At 37.5% G+C, this 23,764-nt stretch overlaps 1 protein-coding gene across 4 annotated transcripts in view; it reads left to right on the top strand.

The window, feature by feature from the left end:
* The window catches only part of Oseg1 (intraflagellar transport protein Oseg1), a 796,421-nt gene that overhangs the window by 46,995 nt on the left and 725,662 nt on the right, over positions 1–23,764 (top strand). For all 4 annotated transcript variants that reach the window (XM_090410292.1, XM_090410285.1, XM_090410300.1 and 1 more), the window contains exon 2: positions 5,812–6,042. In XM_090410292.1, the coding sequence (XP_090266418.1) occupies positions 5,812–6,042 (231 nt within the window). The remainder of the gene's footprint in view (positions 1–5,811; positions 6,043–23,764) is intronic.

Raw genomic sequence — 23,764 nt, 5'->3', positions numbered from 1 at the left:
AAAATTAAGGGATCTGCACTATGAATTGTCGGAACATCCACCCTATTCCTCAGATTTGGCTCCCTCTTACTTCTATCTCTTCCCAAAACTAAAACTCTTTGTTGCTGGTCAGCATTTTTCTTTGAATCAAGAGGTGATTGCAGCTGTAGAGGGGTATTTTGCAGATCTTACTGAGAACCACTACAGGGACGGAATAATGGCACTGGATCATCGGTGGAATAAATGTATTAGTCGTAAGGGAGATTATGTTGAAAAATAAAAATAATTTTGAAATTATAAAATCATTTTTTCAGTGTTAGGCTAAGAACTTTTTAGACTACCCTCATATGTGAGTGACTGAAGGATGATCTCAAAGAATAGTATATGGCAGAGTAGAATTCATGAAAAGGCAGGTGACCCATGGTGCTACACAAAGCTCTCTACATGGACAGTTGCTGTTTAATTTGTACATTATAGATATAAGAAATGATTTGAGGGGAAATGTTAAGCTTTTCCATGATTGAAAACTTGCAAAGGTAATAATTAGTGAAGGTGATACAGAGATGCTGCAGAATGATTTAAATAGACTGATACTGTGGAACAGAGGATAATAATTGCATTTAATGTAGCCATGTGTGAAGTTATGCATTTTGGGATTAAAATATTAGCTGAGTTAGCTGGAAAAGAGATCAATGAAGCTTGGGGGATTTTCAAAAACTGTCCAGTAGATGCAATGTCTAAGTGTATTCCAAGGGTGAGAAGGTAGGTGTGAGATGGATGAATAAAGAGATTAAGCATGCAATACAGAGAAAGAGGGCATTGTGGAGGCAGCATAAGAGAAGTGGAAATAACCAATTCCATGAGTTCTACAAAGACCAGGCAATGAGGGTGACTTGGTTGGTGAGGGTAGCTAAAGAGAGAGAGAGATGAACGTTAACTAATGAAGCCAAAAAGAATCCTAAGGCGTTCTTTCAATATGTAGCCAGCATAAGAAAGAATGATTATCGAAGGATGACATTGATAGGAGAAAATGGTATAAAGACAGCTGTTGCAGAATGTGTGGTGGAGATACTTAATGAGCAATTCATAAAGGTCTTTCAATCTTGTGAATGTGACTTCATGGAGAGATTGAGAGCAGTAGATGATGGGGAGATGAGACTGACTGTAAGTGAGCAAGAGGTGTATGGGGAGTTGACTAAACTAGATGTTAATAAGGCTGTGGGACTTGATAATATATCACCACATATTCTGAACGATATATTCTGTGCCAGGGAGTTGATGCCAGCCTTCATATATTTTTTTAATATGACTCTTGCGGTGGGTCAAGTTCCTAAGAAGTGTAAGGAGGGCAAGATTGTGCCACTTCATAAAGGAGGTGATAGAACTCAAGCATCAAACTATACGCCTATCTATGCATCAGGTGTTGTGGTTAAGTTGTTTGGAGAAGCTTGTGAGAACTAGGATCGAGAATTGGATTGACAACAATATTATTATCTTTGATGGACAGCATGGATTTGCTAAAGGGAGTTCATGTTTTAGTAATCTACTTACTTATTACAATAAGATGACTGCTTCCTTGGACAGAGGAGAAGGATACACAGTAATATACTTAGATTTTGCAAAGGCTTTTGATAGATTACTGCATGATAAGCTGATAGTCAAACTAGAGCGGATGGGGGTTGGATATTAGATTAGTGCATTGGATTGGAGACTGGTTATTTGATAGGCATCAACAAGTTGTGTATACGGGAGCAATATCCAGGAAAAGAAAGTCACTAGTGGTGTGCCTCAGGGGTCTGTTTTAGGGCTTACTGTTTAACTTGTATATTAATGATATTGGTGAAATTTTGGATGGAGATATTCAGTTGTTTGCAGATGATGCAAAGTGGGACAAACCATGAAGAGTAGAGGAGATGTTGTAGCCTTACAACAAGACTTCAATAAATTGAGTGATTGGTCATGGGAATAAGGATGAGAGTTCAGTATTGCAAAATGTATGGTTTTAAAATTTGGAAAACAAAGATGGGATGCAGAATTTATGCTTGGTGAGGATATATTGTTGGAGGTGGAAGAAATAAGAGATCTGGGGGTGATAGTGGATAAGGATCTGAAATTTAGGGGACACATAGCCAAAATTGTGAAGACAACACAAAGGCTTCTGAAAATGCGGAGGACACTGACGTGTAGAAGTAGGGAGATTCTTGTTCCGTTGTAAAGCTTTGATTAGGCCACACATGGACTATTGTGCCCAGATTTGGTCACCTGGTTTTCAGAAAGATGAAGAGACATTGGAAAGGGTCCAAAGGCGATTGACTAAGGTAGTTTCTGACCTCTGGAATGTCGAGTATGAGAAAAGATTGAGAAGATGTAATTTGCAGAGTCTGGTGGACAGGAGGAAGAGGAGAGATATGATAGAGACCTGCAAGTTGGTAAGGGGTTGTTATAGGATCAATGCTAGAGAAGTTCTACAGAATATAGTGGGAGATCGGGGGAGAACTAGAGGTCATACCTGTAAACTGTATAAAGAGGTTGTGAGTAGGAGAGTGAGGAATTATGAGGAAAGATTGAGAAGATGTAATTTGCAGAGTCTGGTGGACAGGAGGAAGAGGGGAGATATGATAGACCTGCAAGGATCCAAAGCCAAGCAATCAAAGTAATGGGCAGTCTTCAGAGTACTTTCTTTGAAGGTAGACTGAATGTTTGGTGTGTGTGTGTGTGGGGGGGGGAGGTACAAAGTTTAGTTGATAGATAAAAAAGAGGGAAATATAATAGAAACATATAAGTTACTAAATTTTTATAGACTTTTATAGAATTGATGCTAAAGAAATGTTTCAGTACACAAGAACAAAAAAAGTGGTGTAAGAGTGTATGGTTAATAAGAGTGTATAAAGACTAGATTTTATTTTATTTTATTTTTCTGCGAGAGTGATGAATGTTTGCCATGGGCAGTTACAAGTGCTTTTTTAGTGAGTTTAATTAGAGAATATGATACGTGTTGTGTGAATAATGTTTAGTGTATATCAACCACAGTGAGTCATCCAGCTTTGTGGAGGTTTCTGGATAATAATAATATTAATAAGAGTGTATAAAGACTAGATTTTATTTTATTTTATTTTTCTGCGAGAGTGATGGAGGTGGTTAAGAAGTGTTTGCAGGAGACAATGGTTGACTGTATACCAAGAGTCCGAATAAGAAATCAAGTAGGGGTTAACTGGATGAATAACACTATTAAGCTTGAGCTGCAAAAAAAGAAACAATTGTGGAGGGAATTTAAGGAGAAAGGTGACCAGCAGGCGCAGGAACAGTATAAAGCTCAGGCCAGGAAGGTACAAGTGTGGTAAGAAAAGCAAAAGCGGATTACGAAAGAAAATTGGCCATGCAGGCTAAAGAGAATCCCAAACAGTTTTTTCAATATGTTGCAAGTAAAAGGAAAAACGTTCATGGCAGAATGATCTTAAAAAATGCTGAGGGTAGGGAGGTAACCGAATCAGTCGATATAGTGGAATTACTGAGCGAGCACTTTGCAAGAGTATATCATCCAGGTGGTGACATTGCAGGAATGGAAGAACCAACAGCTTATACTGGAATTGTGATGAATGAAGTAGAGGTAACTAGTCTATTACAGAACCTCAATGTCAATACATCTGTGGGATTGGATGGTATACCAGCTCGTGTCGTACGTGAAGCGGCTAAAGAATTGTCAGTGCCCTTGACTATTTTGTTTAATTTGAGCCTCGGGTCTGGGTCAGTCCCAAGGGGGTGGAAAGAGAGGAAAATAGTTCCACTGCATAAAGGTGGTTCCAAGGCTGCTGTTGAAAATTACCAGCCAATCAGCATAACAGGAATCATTATCAAGGTCTTGGAGAAAATAGTCAAGAGGAAAATACAGGATTGGATAGATGAAAATGGGATACTGTATCGGGGACAGCATGGTTTTGTGAAGGGTAGTTTATGCCTCAGTAACTTGCTCACGTATTATAACACAGTGATGGCCAAACTGGATAAGGGTAATGGGTTTACAGTGATTCTACTGGACCTTGCTAAGGCCTTTGACAGGATACCACATGGAATTCTAATCAGTAAATTGCAGCATATGGGGATGGATATAGGGTTGGCGAGATGGATAGGAGGGTGGTTGATGGAGAGATCAGAGAGTGGTCTATTCAGGAGTAGAGTCCACAAGATGGCCTGTGACTAGTGGTATGCCACAAGGATCTGTTCTTGGACCACTGCTGTTTAATTTGTTTAATGATATAGGAAAGGATCTGAGAGGAACAGTTCATTTGTTTGCGGATGATGCAAAGTTGGGTAAGGCAATAGTGAATGCAGATGATGTCAGAATTTTGCAAGATGATTTGGATAGATTGGAGGTCTGGGCTAAGGAGAATGGATGTCAATTTAATGTGACAAAATGTAAGGTTATACATTTTGGGGTGAAAAGATTGGCAGCAGTTTACTACATTGGTGGAACTGTACTCCAGGAAATTGATGAGGCACGAGATTTAGGAGTGTTGGTGGATAAGGAGTTGAAGTTTAGGGGGCACATTGCAAAAGTGGCCAAATCAGCTCATCAAATCACTTGGTTGCTGAAGAATGCGTTGACAAGCAGAGACAAGCAGGTTATTGTTCCTCTGTATCAAGCCTTGATAAGACCTCATCTCGACTACTGTGCCCAGATTTGGTCAGCTAGGTTTCTTCTTGATGGGGAGGAGGAGGAGGAGGAGGTGGAGAGGATCCAGAGGTGAGTGACCAAGATGATAGCAGGTCTGTGGAATGAACCTTAGGAGAACAGGTTGAGTATTTGTGTGGTTGCAAAAATTGGTTGATAGGCAGAGGTGGGGAGATATGATTGAGACATTCAAATTACTGAAGGGTTTCTATAAAATTAATTCAGAAGATATTTTTGAGAACAGGGCTGGTTGTGGGAGGACTAGGGGACATCCATGGAAACTGGGCAAAAGTGTGGTTAGTAAAGGTGTTAGAGCTGGGTTCTTTACTTTTAGAGTGGTGAATGAGTGGAAAGGGCTGCCAGAGTCTGTGGTGGATGCTGTGACAGTGAATGAGTTTAAGGCAAGGTATGATAGATACTGTATGAATGTCGAATAGGTGTGATGAATATGATTTGGGGCCTCCCTCGATGAGTCTAATGACTCCCTGGAGTTGCCTGTAATAATGATAATAATAATCAGAAGTTTGTGCATGTTTATCTCTTTTCTACTATAGTGAAAATGGCTTATGAAATGTAGCTGAAAATTCAGCAAAAATTAGTAATAAATTAATGTAAGTGGCATCTATTTGTTTATTTTTATTCTAATATCTTCTACTTATGTCTTGATTTTCAAATCTAATAATAATTATAACAATAATTACTCTAAAATTTCATTATCTTTACTTTTTGTGTCAGTTTTGTCATCTCTGATTCCTATTCCTTTTACAGTAATATTCTCAATCGTAAATTTTTTCAGTAGCATTGAGAACATTTTGTTGGCATGGATGTTTTTTCTTTTGTATTCTTTCCAGTCCTTTTTGAATTTGAAATGATAGAATTGATCTGATTCCTTCTTTAGCTTCAAGAGAGGAAAAAAAAATAAATAAATAAATAAAAATATAATAAATTTGTTCTTCTTATTATTTTTTTCTGAAGGAAGAAAAACTATCAGTTAGTATAAAATTATTATTTTAATTTATGTAATTAAATGTGATAATATTACTTTTTATCACATATTTTGAATGCCTACTAAAAATTGTAAGATATAAAAGCATCTAGATTAAAACCCAAAATGTTTTAATGTTTAAAAAGTTTGAAACTTTTTTTTTCTGTTTTTTTGTTAGTGTATATGGCATTGCCTTCAAGCCTGATGGGACTCAACTTATTGTTGCAGCTGGGATGCGAGTATTGGTATATGATACCAGTGATGGTACTTTAATACAACCTTTGAAAGGACATAAAGATGTTGTATACTGTGTTGCCTATTCAAAAGATGGAAAACGATTTGCTTCTGGATCGGCTGATAAACAAGTAATTATTTGGACAAGCAAGCTGGAAGGAATTTTAAAATATTCGTAAGTACCTAATGAAATAATGAAAATTAGTAAAATTTAAAACAGTTCTTATTATTATTTTCTTGACCTCCATGGGATTACAAGTGGGAGGTCAATACAAAGTCTACTGTACCACTTTTTAAACTCATCCACTCTTTCCACTTTTATTACTTTCTCTGGCAGTGCGTTCCATGCTTCTCCCACTCTCCATGCAAAAAAATTTACTTTTTAACCTTTCACTCGCTACTTAGTTTTGCAGAATTTTCATGAAAAAGCTGATCATCCTTACAAGAAGCTTAAATAGAGTTTGCCACAAGAGAGATAGTTATTCTGGTTTTTTTTTGTTGTTGTTGGGGGGAGTGACTTTTTTTTACAGTGCTTTTGGTGGTGATTGTTTGCAATGAAGACCTATATGATAATATGTATATCACTGTCTTCGATATTGAAAAGCATTCCACTTGGGTTCCATTCTTTTGCAAACTGGGATACAGTTTCTTGTTTTCTTTAGTGGTGGTTCTGGGATTATGTGCATAATGGATGATTGTTATTTCTTGTGCGATTTATGTGGAAACTAGATGGCTTTTGCAGCGATGAAGAGGTAGTTGTATATTCTGCATTTGTTATGGTCTGTGTGGAATAGATGCCAGTAATCTAGCGTGTGGTTTGTTTCAAGCAGCACAGACAATGTCCAAGGCATATCTGATCATAGCTGAATTTACAGGACAGGTGAGGTGTGTGTGTGTGTGTGTGTGTGTATGTATGTGTGTGTGTTCGTTCCAGTGTTTTAGGCATGTTTCAATAAGTCAGAGATCTGAGTCAACGAGATTGAATCTATGCAACTTAGTTGGCATTAGCGGGATGTTGTACCACAGCCACTGAATTTCTATGCCAACTTTGGTGCTTGCAGTCTGGTATTAAAGTTTCCATAATGAGACTGTAGCTGTAACCATTCAGGTGTACTTCAAACCTTATTTCTTGGGCACAGACAATGCTGCAAATGGGCATTGACATTGCACTGATAGGATTAGACCCACAAAAGTAAAGGTGTTAAATTGCCCCCAAAATTCCTCATCAACTCATCTCAGAAAAATATTTGGCATTAAAGTCTTGGAAATGACTATTGAATACTCTTCAAAATGTGGATTTGCTTTTGTAGCAAAAACAACAATTCCATTTTCTCACAAGGGATCGCAGAGTTGGTCACAAAAGCATCACTGGATATGGTGTTCTCTCAGAGAACACCATATCCAGTGATATGTGTGAAAGTATAGTTCCATACTGCGATAAGATTCTAGGTTTTGTAGCCACTAATTTATGATAAGAAGGGAAAGTTATTAACCTGATTTCTCTTTCTTAAGTCATTTCTCGTCCTTCCAATAGTGACATGGTGGTGGTCCTTGGTCTTCTGCTTATAGTCCAGGTACCCATGAAGGGTTAAAATGAGGAAGAAGCTGTCATTAAAGCTGTTATGCCGGCGAATGTTACTGGACAGAATCACAAAAATGTTCTTTCGGCTGTGTTAGTGTATTCAAACACACACACACACAAGATTTAATAAGAAAATAGTTCACAGAAAACTTTTGAATGAGTCAGTTTGTTAGTGAGACTGTTGTTGCAAGGAGGAACAAGTGATGTGAGCAAGAGAGCAGAGGAAGTAAGGGTGAAACAGAAGATCAGGAGAAATGAACTGGTGAGACTGAAGTGATTGTAAATGAAAATAGTAGTACTGTGAGTGATAATGATAGAATGAGAGTGCAAGATGGACAAGGAAACAGGGAGAGTCAGGGCAGACAGGGAGACATGATATATAAGAGAGTTGCTGTTGGAAGTAGTAGTGAAGGTGTGTATGGGGATGGTCAGTATGGGAATGGAATGTACGGGATGTAGTTGAGTCTGAAGAGATAGATAGGATAAGTGGTGGTAGAGGCAATTGGGAATGGTTAGGTGTGGAGAAATCACAACTTACAAGTGGCATGGGCAGGACCTAAAATTAAATTGCTGTGTTTATTTACAATTGCCAGGAGCATCAGAAATAAGGGGAATGAAATGGTTTCGCTGATTAAGTTTATTTGCCCCAAAATTGTTGGAATAAGTGAAACGTAGTTGGATAAGGATTATATCCTGATGAGAATAGAAATTGAAGGGTATGACGTTTTCCATGACGATAGAAAGAACAAGAAGGGAGGAGAGGGATGCTGTTGATTATATCAGGCGAATTATGCCTGAACAAAGTGGAGTTGTCAGATGCAAATAGTGGCAATGGTTTTGAGTGAGTATGGTGTGAGGTGGAGGTTGATAGAAAGAGATATTTAGTCAGATGCTGCTGTAGGTGGTGATGAAGAAACGTATGAGCAACTTTGATTAGTGAACAGAGGAAGGGTGATTATTATGGGTGATTTTAATTCTGACAATATAGATTGGGATGAAGAGGTAACATTTGGGAATAAGGTAAATGAATTTATCGAGTTCTTGAGAGACAGCCATCTTAGACAGTATGTAAAAGAGGACACAAGGATTGAGAGTTTTAGATGTGATCATTTTATTAGAGGATGTAATTGTGAGTGGGGGTTTTACACTTAATTTCAGTTGCTGAGATTGATCATGAAGTGATCACCTCGGTTGTGGCTAGCCATATGAAGACTTCTGTGAGTAAAGAATATATATGTGGAATTACAAGACTGGTGATTATGAAAAGCTTAGGAGGCAGCTTGGAACTCTATCTTGGAATGAGGCATTAAGCAAGAGGGAGATAAATGCTACATGAGAACTGACCAAAAGATATTTACCAACATCGATGTGCGAATGTGTTTCCAAGTTCAAAAGACTGAATAAAGAGATTAAGCATGAAATTTGGAAGATGAGGATACTGGGGAGGCAGCACAAGATGAATAAAGGTAGAAATCAATTGCATGAGAAGTATAAAAATCTCCACCTTTCTTGCTTCTCCTAAGGACAAACTTCCACATTTCAATTATCCAGACGTCTATCAATATATATAAAAAAAGATCTGCTTTTTTCGGCTAGAAGAACACAAGTCTTATATTCAATACCTTGAGCCTGAACAGTGTGGACTTGCTCTGCAAGTCCACACTGTTCAGGCTCAATCCACACTGTCTGTACAAGTACAAGCTGACTTGCTATGGTGAGTCAATTATATTTTGCCATTATAACAAAAAATCTGTCTTCGTGCTCCAATGTAAAGCAAGAGTGACCTCTTAGCAAACTTTTGGAACACATTCCATTGATTTGAAACACTGCCCAGAGCTTGGATACAACACTGTGCGATTCCAAGCTCTCTGGCAATATCAGTAACTCTGTAGCCTTCTTCAAGCTTTCTAATAATTCTTCCCCCATGTGAAATGATGATGTCTTTGAGACATTACAATCTAGATGATGTCTTTGAGATATTACAAGACATCCAAGTCTGCAACTTTATTCCTTCATGAAGGGAGCGTCTTTCAAACACAGTTTGCTTTGTGCAGTCCTTTGCCTTTTAATCCTGTTGGGTGCTACCATGTGATCCCTTTGTGTGTGATAGGAAAAGTTGAATGTACCCGTATGTATTTCTTGAATGTATTTCTTGCTTCTTCATTATAAAAGATTATTAAAACAAGAAAAGTCCTTAGAAAATCCATATTATTTCCTTAATAATACTACTCTCATCTCTCCAATTCTGAATATGAACTGATTTCAATTTTTCCAAAATCTTAGCAATCATAGAAGAAATACAAACTAGTCTGTGATGCGATACCTTCATTTTACCACTGTTCTTACCTTCCTTTCCACTCTTCAGGAAGTTGCACCATTGCAAGACTTTCAGTAAACAGGAAAGTTAATGACAATGTCAGTTCCTTAGCACATTTCCTTAAAACACGTGGCAATAATCCATCTAATCCCATTACTATAGTGACATTTCGAATTCTCAGTATTCAGAGTCTTCATTCACTTCTAATCCTTGTACCCTCCTATCCCTCCAGGAATAAAACCAGCTTTACCAGGATAAAGCACCTTAAGAGAGTGATCATTAAACATCTGCATTGAATTCTGACTTATATCTCCATCTAGCAAGGTCATTCATCCACAATTATTCCTCCTCCTAGTGCCACATAATCTTTATTATCAATTAGCCATGTCTTAAATTATATGTTTATAAAGTTGTATTGTCCTTCTATACAAAACTGGAAATCCAAAAGTTATGTGTATAAATGACTGAAATTTGGTTTTTGTAAAATATGTTAACTCTTTACAATACCAGCTCAGAGTACTACACAAGAACAAAAATAAATACAACAATTTATTAAGCTGCTCACATTTTGCTGGAGTTCAAACTCTTGGATGTATAGAAACATTTCTCAAGAAACACAAACAAAACAAGACCTTCAGGTGCTATCCAGTATGAACCATGAATGATAAACATCAAGAAAAAATTGTTTAATGAACTAGTTTCTTATGACTTTATTGCATACACCTTCAGAATAAAATCATAAATTTGAAAAAGCTCCTGTTAACAGAGTGATTTCTAAAGTAGTCAACTGTCATACACCTAGAACTGGATGGTGAACATTGTGTCGAGCTGTGAAAGATGAGATGTGGTTCATCGTTGCATTGTGTTGTATAACATCTAATGGAGCCTAATTAACATCTATGTGTGCGTGTGTGATGTTCCATCAAGTCGAAAATGACTCGATGGAACATCACAGTGATTCTCTCCATTCAGATCTGTCTCTGGCCATATCTTTCAGAATTTCCAAGAGCATTCCAGTTGCTTCTTTAACTCCATCCACCCATCTAATTCTTGGTCTTGCTCTTCTCCTGCTTCCATTAACTTTGGCAAGCATCATTAGAACCCATGGCGGTTCCCTCTATCTGCTTGTAGATTATTCTCTTGGAATAACAAAATCTACAAGCAGATAGAGGGAACCGCCATGGGTTCTCCCCTCTCACCCCCCCTTGCCAATTTCTATATGGAAGATTTCGAAAAACGAGCCATAGACTCAGCCCCACTCAAACCTTCTATCTGGCTAAGATATATAGATGATGTGTTCTCTATTTGGCCTCATGGCCCAGACACGTTAGACTCCTTCCTCAGTCATCTCAATAGCCTACATCCAAGAATCCAGTTTACTATGGAAAAGGAAAAGAACAATTGTTTACCCTTCTTAGACACCTTAGTCACGCACCTGCCTAATGATACACTTGCCTTCACTGTATACAGAAAACACACACACACAGGCAGATACATTCACAAACTCTCCCACTACCACCCCTCACAACAATATGGCATCATTAAAACCCTTACCAAGAGAGCCCACAATCTTTGTTCCAGTGGAACCGCCCTCACTACTGAGCTCAACCACATACACAGAACTTTCCTCTCCAATGGCTACAGCGAATACAGTATCAAAAAAATAATCAATTCCTCCCCCATTCCCCGTCCATCTCGTCAACAAGATTTTAAAAATGCCATCACCATACCCTACATCCGAGGCACTTCGGAAAAAATAGCCAAGATACTAAAAAAGTATAACCTACACACAACATATAAGCCCTACTGCAAACTTGCTACCCTTATCCGTTCTACGAAAGATCAGCTCCCTCCTCTCTCTCTGCCTGGAGTTTACAAAGTACCCTGTTCCTGTAAGCTTGCGTACTTTGGACAGACAGGCAGATCAGCATCCATCCGCCTGGAGGAACACAAGTCGTACATCGTTAAACACAACTATGGCCATTCAGGCTTGGCTGACCATGTTTTGGACACCACCCACAGAGTATCATGGAAGAAAACCACCATGCTCCACCACAGCAAATTCAAGAAAGAGAGACTTTTCTTAGAAGCAGCAGCAGCTCTCAGAAACCAATCAAATCTTAACAAATACGGTTGCATTAAGCTTCCGAAGATTTGGGAAACACTCATCACCAGAGGTCCCACCTTACATTCCAGGCCACCTACTACCGCCCTTAGAGGGCGCTCCACGTAGATAGGACTTTAGTGTCACCCACGTGGTTGGGCTTAGTATTGTAAGTTTTTGTGTGCATGTTACATTAATTGTTTTTGTAATCCTCGTAGATGTCCTAGTGACTAGGACGAAATATAGGAAGTATTAAATTCTATTTTAATTCTTTTTGAGTGTTGTAAAAAATCCATTAAACCTCCAACATAAAATCCTTGATAATAGTCCTGACTGTGGTACAACTTAAGTACAACACGCAGCTGATGTTTGTTGGCATTTCTCCCTTTTTTGCCCTTTTGATGATGTCCAATTTCATTTCTAAAGTAATGGCTTTCATTTTCTTCGCCACACTGCCATCGGAAGAGTCTGCCTTACATTTGGGAGCCATATTGAAGCGTAAAAAGTCACAAAAAAACACAAACACAAAAGTGAGAGAGTGGACGTAAACAAAGCACGTGGTACCCAAAGAGTGTATGACCCAAGCAACGGCACCTCTCCCAAACAAATGGCGCGTAACAGTGTATTCTCTTGCCATGCTCACAAACAAGTTCGCCCGCGACATTTGAATTTTATGTCGTGCTGCTTCAAGTCAAAATATATTTTTTAAATTATTTATGGGCTTATCGCCGTAAAGTCGAAACGATTCATGTTGAGGACGATGTAGGTCGAGGACTCCCTGTACTAAAAGTGTCCATGATGTTATGGTAACCCAAACCACCTCAATTTCCTCTCAAGAAACCAGGAATGTATAAAATTTTCTGTGCATGAGGTATTTGCTATGTCAGGAAGACAGAATGAATGATGTGGTGAGATCTGCATTAAAGAGCACATTAAAGATGTAGAAAAACAACAACAATAAAGCTGAAATGTTTTATTTGTTCCACAGGTTCTCCATTCACAACACAATTGACATTTTCAATGATTCTGCCTATTTTCATTGTCTTTGTCTTTTTATTGCTGACCTTCATACCATATGTATTACAATGAATAACTGTTGTAATACATATGGTATTACAACAGTTATTGTAATACCATATGTATTACAACAGTTATTCATTTTAGTCAGGGAATCTTTCAAACTTGTAGTGGATTTATTTAGAAGTATAACATCTTCTGCATAAAGCAAAGAGCTGATATTAACATCTCCAATTCTGATATCATGTTTAATACCACTTTCCTTCATAATGTGATCCATATAGATAATGAATAACAGAGGAGATAATTTACATCCTTGTCTCACACTAGATTTAACATTAAGCCATCTTCCTGTACTTCCTTCAATTCTAACTGTTCACTTGCAACTCAAATAAAGACTAAGTATTGCTTAATATAATGCCCCATTGACACCATATAACTGTAGTGAATATTGAATAGCTTCTCTCTTGGCACCTTGTTGTATGCCTTTTCCAGATTGACAAAACTTAAATACAGATCTTTGTTATATTCCTATGCTTTCTCGACTATTTGTCGTAAACTGAAGATCTGATCCTGACAGCCTCTATTTGGCATGAATCCAGCTTGTTCTTCTCCAAGCTTTTCTTCCACAATTCTTCTCAACCGTTTCTCAAGTATACTGGCATAAATTTTGCCCAGAACACTCAGTAGGGAAATTCCTCTGTAATTCTCACATTCAGTTTTATTTCCCTTTTTATTGGAGCTCTACTCTAATCATTAGGAATTCGTCCCTCTGTCCAGGCCTTCTGAACTATGCAGTGCTGCCACTGTAAGACTTTTATACCACCATACTTCAACATTTCTGGTCGAATATCATCTACTCCTGCTGCCTTCCCACATTTCAAGCCTTTGATGGCTTTTTCTACTTCAAGTATGGATATGTATTCCTGACTGCATGCCTGGTCAGTGTTTTTTACCACTGTGCTGTCATCACTGCTTGTTTCATTTAGCAGTTTTTTAAAGTAATTACTCCATACTTCAAGGATATCTTTTTCTCCCATTTTCATGTCACCTGTATCATCTCTAGCTCTTTTACAGCACTCTTTCCTCCAATCCTATGCTTCTTCAAAAACTCCAGAATATTTTGCCACCTTCTTGATATTTATTTTCTATATTCTTGCCAAAGTCCTCCCATGACTTTTGTTTAGCTAGTTTTACACAGTATTTTGGATTCTTGCATTTGTCTCTGTATTCTCTAAGAGCACAAGCTGACTTATTTGACAGGAACTTTTGATATGTTTTCTTCTTTTCCTTCACTGCCTCTTTAACTTCCTGTGTCCACCAGGGAGTTCTGATTTTTCTATCCTTACAGACAACCTCACCACATGCCTCTCTGGCAGAATCAATCAATGTTTTCTTCAGAATTTGCCACTGAATCTCCAAGGTTTGATTCCTGTTCTCAAACTCTTTCATTTTTTCTTCAATAATCTTTGTGTATTTTAGTCTACATCTATACGGTTCACATCTAAGAGCTGCTCAACTTTTATTTGCTTTAAAACTTTCTTACATGTTATTCTTTTCAATATGGATTCAATTTTATCCTGCTCAAGACTAAATAGTGGTCACTTCCAATTTCAAATCCTCTGTACACTAGTGTCCTGCACCAGGGAGAAAACATCACTATCAACAATAACATAGTCAATGAGATTTTTCTTATTCCTTGCTTCTTCTCTCCATGTGAATTTGTGCACATTTTTATGTTGGAACATGGTGTTAGTAATAACAGTCCATGTCCTGAGCAGAAATCCAACAGATATTTGCCATTATTATTAGCTTTGCTCTTTTCTCCAAATTTTCCAAAATATTTTTGTATGTATGACAATCATTTCCTACATTGCTATTTAGATCCCCAACAAGGACCATCTTTTCCTTTTTCTTTGTGTCAGTAGCTTTCTTTGAAAAAACCGAGTTTTTTATATTTATAATATTATTATTATTAAGGGTAGGTAGAGAGCGTTTGGGAGGGGAGGGTGAGTGAAGGATCTGAAGATAAAAGTTATTTGGGGTGCGTGAAGAGAGATTTAAGGGAAAAAGTCGGGGGTGGGAGTAACTGGGTATAAGCCATTTCGACAGGCATCGTTTTCCGAACTCGTCGGGGAAGTAGATGCTATGTCATGTCAGGCGTTTCTGTCTTAGGTGTATTTGTGTTGTCTCCTATTGGTTGGAGTCTGGACCTAATTTTTATGTTATGGATATCAGGAAAAGATATCAAAAAAATGGTATTAAAAGACATTGTTAAAAAAATTAAAAAAAATGGAGATGGGCAGGACATGTCACAAGACAGGTAAACAACCACTGGACAAAAATTTGTACAGAATGGCAAGTACAAGAAGGTTCAAGAAGATGTGGTCGATCCTCAGCAAGGTGGTGAGATAAACTACATCATTCAATGGGAAACAACTGGAGCTTATGGGCCAAAAACAGAGAAATGTAGAAAAATACAGAGGAGATCATTGTGCAACGGTGGATAAATAAGGATTGATTATAATGATGTTCCTTCTCCTAAAGACAGGTCATGCCAGCACTACTATCCTCTAAGGAGATTTTGTTCTTCTTAAAGCCACTCTTACAGATGGACTCTCTCTCTTTAATGATACAGGTAAGTCCATATGTTTGTGCAACCATATCTCTGTTATCCATAACACTTTTACATGAACAAGGTCTTCCTAGATCCACATACGGAACAGCGGGAGTAAGACCCAAGAAAACTGAGAGTTTCATCAGCATGAAAGAACACCAAAATCAGATTGGATACCTATAAGAAAAAATATGCATAATGCAAGCAAATATCTTGAATATGAGAACGTATGGACTTCCTCAGGACACTACCAAAATTTGACTCCGCACGCACGCATGCACACACACACTTTTTTGAGTTGAGACCTCAAAAAAGGTTGAAACAGGTCTGGGTAGTGACATCTCCTCATAATGTAATTACAGTATTACATCCCCTAGGGGCTGTGTTTTTACATTATGAGAAAATATCAGGGATAGTGAGGGAGCTTGCTCCACCTTTGCTTCGAGTTGCCTTGGTGTTGTACTACCAAGTGGTCATTTACACTTGGATTTGCCGATAGTTTTTCGGTGTATATATGAAACTCATAGATTCGTAGTTCTCGATCTTAGAGTTTTGCTTACTGGCAGTTGAACAACAAGGGATTTGTATCCCTTTAATTATTAGATCTATTTATATATATTTAAAATAATTATTTTAAATATCCAAATATATTTTTATTGGCATAGAATTTTTGCCTAAGTATCAATCAGTACAAGAACACATAATGGCAATTGAACATTAACAGACAATTCTAAAAAGCACCACTTAAGTAGCTAATGTGAGATAACTAAAAAGATCAGTAAATTTCCTAATTTATTAAAAAAAAAAAAAAGGAAGATGAAAAATGAATTCAAACAGCAGAAATGAAATTTCTCAGAAAAACAGCTGGATATACCAAGTGGGACCATAAAACAAGTGAAGAAATATTACAATCCCTGAATATAAAACCAGTTAATTACTACTTAAGACAGTATAAACAAAAATGGATAGAACATTTAAATCGAATGGACAACAGCAGACTACGAAAAATATTAGACAGATACAAGAAGAATCAGAAGACAAAGAAAGAGATGGCCTGAGACTGGAACAGGCCACCGGCCTAAAATCCATGTTAGGAAGAACGAAGAAGATAAAAAAAAAAACACTATATATTTAGACAAAATAACGTTAGGAAAGATTAGCTGATTTAAAAAGTACTGTCTCCCACAAATTGGATAGACATAGACCATCAAGTCTGCTTAAGTTAGGAGATGAAGTCAAGTTTCACATGTTTCTTTATAAAGCCGTTCCATGAGGAAACACCTTTTATGTAAAACTTGTCTTGTTCCAATAAACTCTGTGTGTAGTGTTGATAGTGTGGGCTTGTAATTCGGCTCCATTCAATCAAAGGTATGCGAATATCTCGATAAACTGTGGCAAGACATCTGTGACAAGTAGGCCATTACATCCAAAGGCCTGTAGTGTGTGTCCCTTTATCCACAGCTCATCGTAGCGCATGTTTTCAATGGTATTGTATCCATAAAAACTGGACAAGACACCAATGGGCTGATGTACTCTCTCATCTGTGAAGAGTACATTAGCCTACTGGTGTCTTTGGGGTTGAGATCTGGGATCATTTAAGTCTTTCCTCCGATTCCAGATGACAGTCGATCCAGCATGAAAATGGTACTGCTTGCCATCATGAGAATGTTCTTGAAATGGATAGATATGGTGGTGCTGGGGTCATGGTGTGTATGTGTGTGTGTGGGGATCATTATGCTTAATGGACTCACCGAGCTATAAGAGCTGTAAAAAAAAAAAAAAAAAAAAAAAAAAAAAAAAAAAAAAAATGGACTGTGAATGGTATTGCAACAATGTTCTTCAATGTCATGTTTGATTATTCAATGGTACTATAGGTGATGAATTCATTTTTATGGATGACAATGCCACATCACATTGTACAGGAGCAGTGACGATATTTCTGGGGATTGAAGATATTAACTGAAACGAGTGGCCAGCACACTTCCCAGATCTCAATCCCATATAACACATTTGGGCCATAATAGGGAGATGCATTGCTGCTCGAAATTCCCCTCTAGAAAACACTCGAGCACTTCCTTGCTCTGAAGGAGGGGTGTGCAATTTGCATTAAGAACTCCTGAAACACTTGGTGCTAAGCATGGTATGAAGTTGTGAGAGCTGCATCACAGTTTGGGGTGGACATATTCCATACTGAAATATCTCTCTTCATAGTTTTCTGTAAGCACTGTACAATAATTCCTTAACTGCGTCATTAGAAAATTTATAACTTTTGCCAAAAACATATTGCAATTTAATTTGTACGAAATTGATAATACTTTTTTTTTTTTCGTGTAATTTATTAGTATTTGGGCAATAAATTTATGTCCACATTTGCTGTAGTCATGAAAGTTTTTACATATACAGGTAAAAATATAGTTCATCCTTTGCCTTTGGACACCATTGTAGCATACTTGAAAAGAGGCTAGAAAAAATTGTGGAAGGAAACTTATAGAAAAATAAGCTTATTTAAGGTTAAATTGAGGTGGTCAGTACGAGATTTTCACTTGAACAAAAATAGTTGAGAAATTATAGGAACATAACAAGGTTGGATGATTGGTAGAGCCTCTGCTACTAATGGCTCAGTAAAACATTAAGCAAGTTTGAGCGGGGTTAGTAGTTGGAAAGGAATCAATTGTTTGATGCTGTTGGCACACTCTCCCTCGATGAGTCTTTGGACTCACTGGAGGTGTCACATAATAATAATAATAATAACAAGGTTCTGTATTTAAGTTTTGTAGATCTTGAAAAGTCATATGACTAGATACAAGGAGAAAAAATTTTCAAAACCTGCACTTATATGGTGTAAATGGGACATTATATCAAGCAATGCTTAGTCTACATTTGAGTTATAAGTCAGCAGTTAGAATTGATGGATATACAAGAAGCTGGTTTGATATTAAATCAGGTTTGAGACAAGGGTGTACATCATCTACACTGTTATCATCTGCATGGATCACATTATGATGAAGGAAAGTGGCATTCTACCTTATATCAGAATTGGAGATATTCAACTCAACTCTTTACTTTACTTTTTCTGAGGATGTTATTCTCTGAAATAAATTTAATACTAGTCTGCAAGTGTTAAAAATACCAAGCAATTTTAAACCCGGTTTTACTCCATTTCCCAAGTAAGCAAACAGACAAACAAGTCAAGTTTGTGCCTGCAAGTGATGCAAGTCTAGCTGATCCTACAGGTAGTGCAAGACCAAGGCAACTCGTGGTAAAGGTGGTGTGGTGCAGGCGCAAACTTGACTTGTTTGTCTGTTTGCTTACTTGGGAAATGGAGTAAAACCAGGTTTAAAATTGCTTGGTATTTTTAACATTTATTATACCCAAGGTAAAATACTTTCTACACTAGTCTGCAAGGTTCCTTAACTAAACTGAATAAAATTGCTGAAAGAAATTTGGTGTGAAAATAAGCAATAAAAAGACAAATTGTCAATTTTCACAATTTAGGAGGAACACTGAAAGCATCAGCTACATCCTGAATAGAGAACTAAAGAGCATGCAAAACATTTCATCTGTTTAGGCACAATTTTTAGTGTAGATGAGAAATTAAAGGAAAGGATTAAACTAGCTGTATACAGTATTCATACTAATTTTAACATAGGAATAGCTCAGTTAAAACAGTTGAACAAAGGCTAGCATTCTCAGATGAACCAATGGTATCATTGGTAAAATGATATTAAGAATAAATATTTTAGACTGGAACTTGACATTGTTAGTATTTAGAAATGTGTGAATGCAGCTAACCTCGGGTGGTATGGTCAGCTAAACAGATTGGAAGAAGAATGGGTAGTTAATCAGGTGTTTGATGTTTAGGATGGCAAGAAATATACCCAAAGGAAGACTAAGGATCTAGGTGGATTGATTAGTAAGAAGCGCTTTATTAGGTTCAATTGAAAGATCTGATAATATCAGAGTCCTGGCAGGTAGTTGAATTTTGAGGAGAAAAATTGATAGGAAGTTAGTGGTACCTGAAAAGATTACATATCATCATATCTTGTATACATTGAAGGTAATTATCAGGAATTTGATAATGGTGGTGATCAGATGATCGTTAAGGATGCTTGAAGCAGGCGTTCTCATAGTATCCACGTATTACAAAAGGAAATAGAACTGGATGTAACTTTTTCATGTAGTACTATCACAACATCCTGTCCTCCCACCTTCCCTTGAGGGTATGTGTTTGTGTATATCAGAAATTTGATTATGATGATGATAAAACCGAATGTGAGAAATATGCAGGAATATTTGTGTAGAGTATTCCAGTTAGGATTTATACAGGAAGGACAAGCTGGAATCAAGCCATATAATGGTTATCAAGAATTATATTTTCGATTTAAGACAAAACAGATGTGAAATCATGAAAATACACTGGTGTCCAAAAGCTAAGGCCAGAGTACATTTTTCCCTTGATATGAAAAAATGTTCATGACTACAGCCAAATGGACATACATTTATTGCCAGTATGCTAGTAAATTATATTTCACAAAATATGTGTTATCAATTTTGTACAGTTCAAATTGGAATATGTTTTTGACAAAATTAACAAATTTCCTGAGCACGTAGTTAAGGAATTAATGTACAGTGCTTACAGAAAACTGTGCAGAGAGACATTTTGGTATAGAATATGTCCATCCCAAAACTGTGATGCAGCTCTCACATCGTTGTACCATGCTTAGCAACAAGTGATTCATGAGTTCTTGATTCAAACTGGTCCATTCCTCTTTCGGAGCAAGGATAAGGTCTTGCGTTCCTTTCTTTTAGGATTACACAGTGATCAGCATTCATTTTAAAAATTTTATGGAATTTACAACCGTGCTAAAAAACTTTTTTAGCATGGTTGTAAATTCCATAAAATTTTTGAAAATCAATAAGGCTTTGTGTGTTTTCTGGAGAGGAATTTCGAGCAACAATGCATCTCTCCATCCCAAATGTCTTCTATGGGCTTGAGATCTGGGGAGTATGCTGGCCATTCCATTCGATTAATATTCTCGGTCTCCAGAAGTATCTCCACTGCTCATTATGATGTGGTGTGGCATTTTCATCCATAAAAACGAATCCTTCCCCTACAGCACCATGGAACAATTGAACTCGATGTTGAAGAACTTCATTTGAATATCTTTCACCAGTCATAGTCTATTTTTCCAGCACTTATAGCTCAGTGGATGTAGCTTTTTCATATAGTATTATCACAACATCCTATTCCCCCACCCCGAGGCTGTGTGTGTGTGTGTGTATCAGGAATTTGATTATGATGATGATGGGGATCGTGCTGGTCATTCAGTTCGATTAATATCTTTGGTCTCCAGAAGTATCCCCACTGCTTGTGTTTAATGTGGTGTGGAATTGTATCTATCCCTTACAAGAACATTCTTGTAATGGTAAGCAGTACCACTTTCCCACCAGATGTGTCATCTGTAATCAGAGGAGAGACTAAAATGACTCTCATCTATAAAGAGTACATTAACCCATTGGTGTCATGTCCAATTTTTATGGATACAACACCACTGAAAAGATGCTCTATGATGAACTGTGGATAAAGGGATGCAGATCTTTGGGCATATAGGCCTACTTGTTGCAGATGTCTTACCACAGTTTGTTGAGATATTTACATACCTATGCTTGAATGGAGCCAACTTACAAGCTGACCTGCCATGGTGTGTCAATTACATTTTGCTGTTCTAACTAAAAATCTGTCTTCATGTTGAATACATAGCAAATATCTGAAACACATTCCATTGGTTTGAAACCTTCCCAGAGCCTGGATAATACAGCACTATATGAGATTCTGAACTCTGTGGCAATGTCAGTAATTCTATGGGCTTCTTCAAGCTTTCCAGTAATTCTGTCCTGCTTGAAATCATCCAGATGATATCTTTGAGCATTACAAGACATCCAATTTGTATCTTTATTCCTTACGAAGGGAACTTTTTTCATACACAATTCACTTAGCACAACCTTTTGCATTTTATTCTGTTGAGTGTTACTATCTGATCCCTTTGTACATGATTTGAAAATTTTAATGTGTACCTGCTTTCTGCTTGAAACCATCATTTACAGTATTTGCTACAAGCTGATTAGTTTGAATTTGAGGTTGTAATCTTCAGAAATAATGTTCGTCCTTAGGTTTTGGAAACCTGTGTATAACAATGATGTATTTACATTATGTTAACTGGAGATGCACTGCTTGGAAAGAAGTCAATGGACAGTCAAATGGGCCAGGTTCAACATGCCATGTAACAATTCACATATTTGTAGTCATTATGAATTAGAAGAATGTGATGCTCCCAATCATTGAAACTGTGAAATGTCCAGGTGAAATGTTTGGAAAAAAGCATTTGACAGAGTTTGAAAGAATTGTTGTGATAGGATGCCATGTTGCATGCCTATCTGTTCTGAAAATTGTTGACAATACTGAGATACCATACTGAGATGGAAGCGTCGGGAGTCAACTGCAAGTGCTACTTGCAAAGGATACCCACCACACTCACTGAATGAGACCTTAGGTTGCTACAAAGGATAATATGTAAAAACTGTGATTTGTCAGCTGACATGTTGAATGCAGAGTTCCAGGCATCAACTTGAACACAAATCTGCACAAAAACAGTCCCATGGTAGGACTGCAATATCAAAGCCCCACATTATCTGAACCAACATACAGTATCGTCTTCATTGGTGCAAAGAGTGTGTACAGTGGGATGTTGAAGCTTGGAAAGCTGTGTTATGGAGCGACGAATCATGCTACGCCATCTTCTGAGCAGATGGATTGCGAGTAAATGTCTCTTACTAGAGTGCATAACCCTAACTGAAATTTAGTGGTGGCAGTGTGATGATATGATCCTGCTTTTCCCGGTTTAACCTTGGATCTCTGGTTTTGGCGCCACAAACATTGAACTCCTAGAGGTAGCTGAACATTCTGGACAGTGCAATGCTTCCTGTTTTGTGGCATTTCTATAGAACTGACCATTGTCTCTTTCAGCAATACAATGCACTGTGTCACAAGGCTGCTGCTGTGACTGGGTAGTTTGTGGACATAAACGTCACCACTTGACTGGCCTCCACAGAGCCTTTATCTCAGCCCTGTTGAACATCTGTGAAATGAACTAGAGTGTCGGGTGAGGTCAAGGGACATCTACCCGACAGCAGTCCAGGACCTCATTACATGCCTACAGGAATAATGGCCCCCAAATTCCCATTGATCACTATTGTATACTTGTGGAAAGTATGCCTCCATTGGATTGTTGCAGTCATCCCAGTGAAAGGTGGTCCTACATCTTATTAAGGTGAGTGCTGTAATTGTTTCTCACACTACCATGTCTGTTGACTTCTTTCCAAGCAGTTTATATGGCTGTGTGTAAAGAGAAAAGCTGTTGAAAATGTTAGTTATATGGTATAAATAGGATGTTATACTGAGCAGTACATAGTTTATACAGCATATTAGTTTGATATCCTATTTACACCATATAACTAACATTCTCAACAGCTTTTCTCTTTGCACACTGCCATATACCCTGCTTGGAAAGAAATCAACAGACATGGTAGTGTGAGAAACAGTTATAAATCTGAGCAGTTTTCCTCTGAATTAGTCTGTAACTTGTTTGCACTCAGATATTATCAGATCTTATATGTCTGTCTTCTAGAGGGCACTTCTGACATTTTTTTAATATTGATCCCAGGTACAAGATGTTGAACCTATAGCCACATAAGTGCCATGTGGATGGTGTATATGTGAATTGAGAAAGAAGTTTATTGACATTTTTCTTGAAGAGTTGCAGATTGTAGTTGTTTGGAAATACTTTGTAAAAGTATTTCCAAACAAGAACCAAGAAGTATAAAAAGGGAAGGGGAGAAGCAGGTTCAGTGTGTTTGCAGTTACACTGAAAAGAGATTCCTGAAAGCTTCTTTTGTTTTATTATGCCCAACAGAAAGCAGAGGAATGATGGTTGTCAGTTTGGTGTGACAATGAATTACCTGTAGAACAGACACAGTGCTGAAGCATTGTATCTGTGAAATATAGGGTGAAGTGAGTCTGTATGGAAGGGATCTGTGATTAAATTGCTCACTTATGAATAGCATTGAGAATTTTTTGGGAGATTTAGTTGCATCACCCCAAACATGTGAGCAGTAGTTTAAGGATAAGTGATGGGATTTGTATAGTGTTAATGCTGGGCGGGTGAAAAATAATATCTTGTGCAGAAGAGAATGGCTATTATTT

Source organism: Typopeltis vanoorti, chromosome 2 (assembly GCF_054136105.1).
Source record: "Typopeltis vanoorti isolate ZY-2024b chromosome 2, IOZ_Tvanoo_1.0, whole genome shotgun sequence".
Lineage (NCBI taxonomy): Eukaryota > Metazoa > Arthropoda > Arachnida > Uropygi > Thelyphonidae > Typopeltis > Typopeltis vanoorti.
Note: the sequence above shows the minus strand (reverse complement) of the source record. Positions and strands in the feature narration are given on the sequence as shown.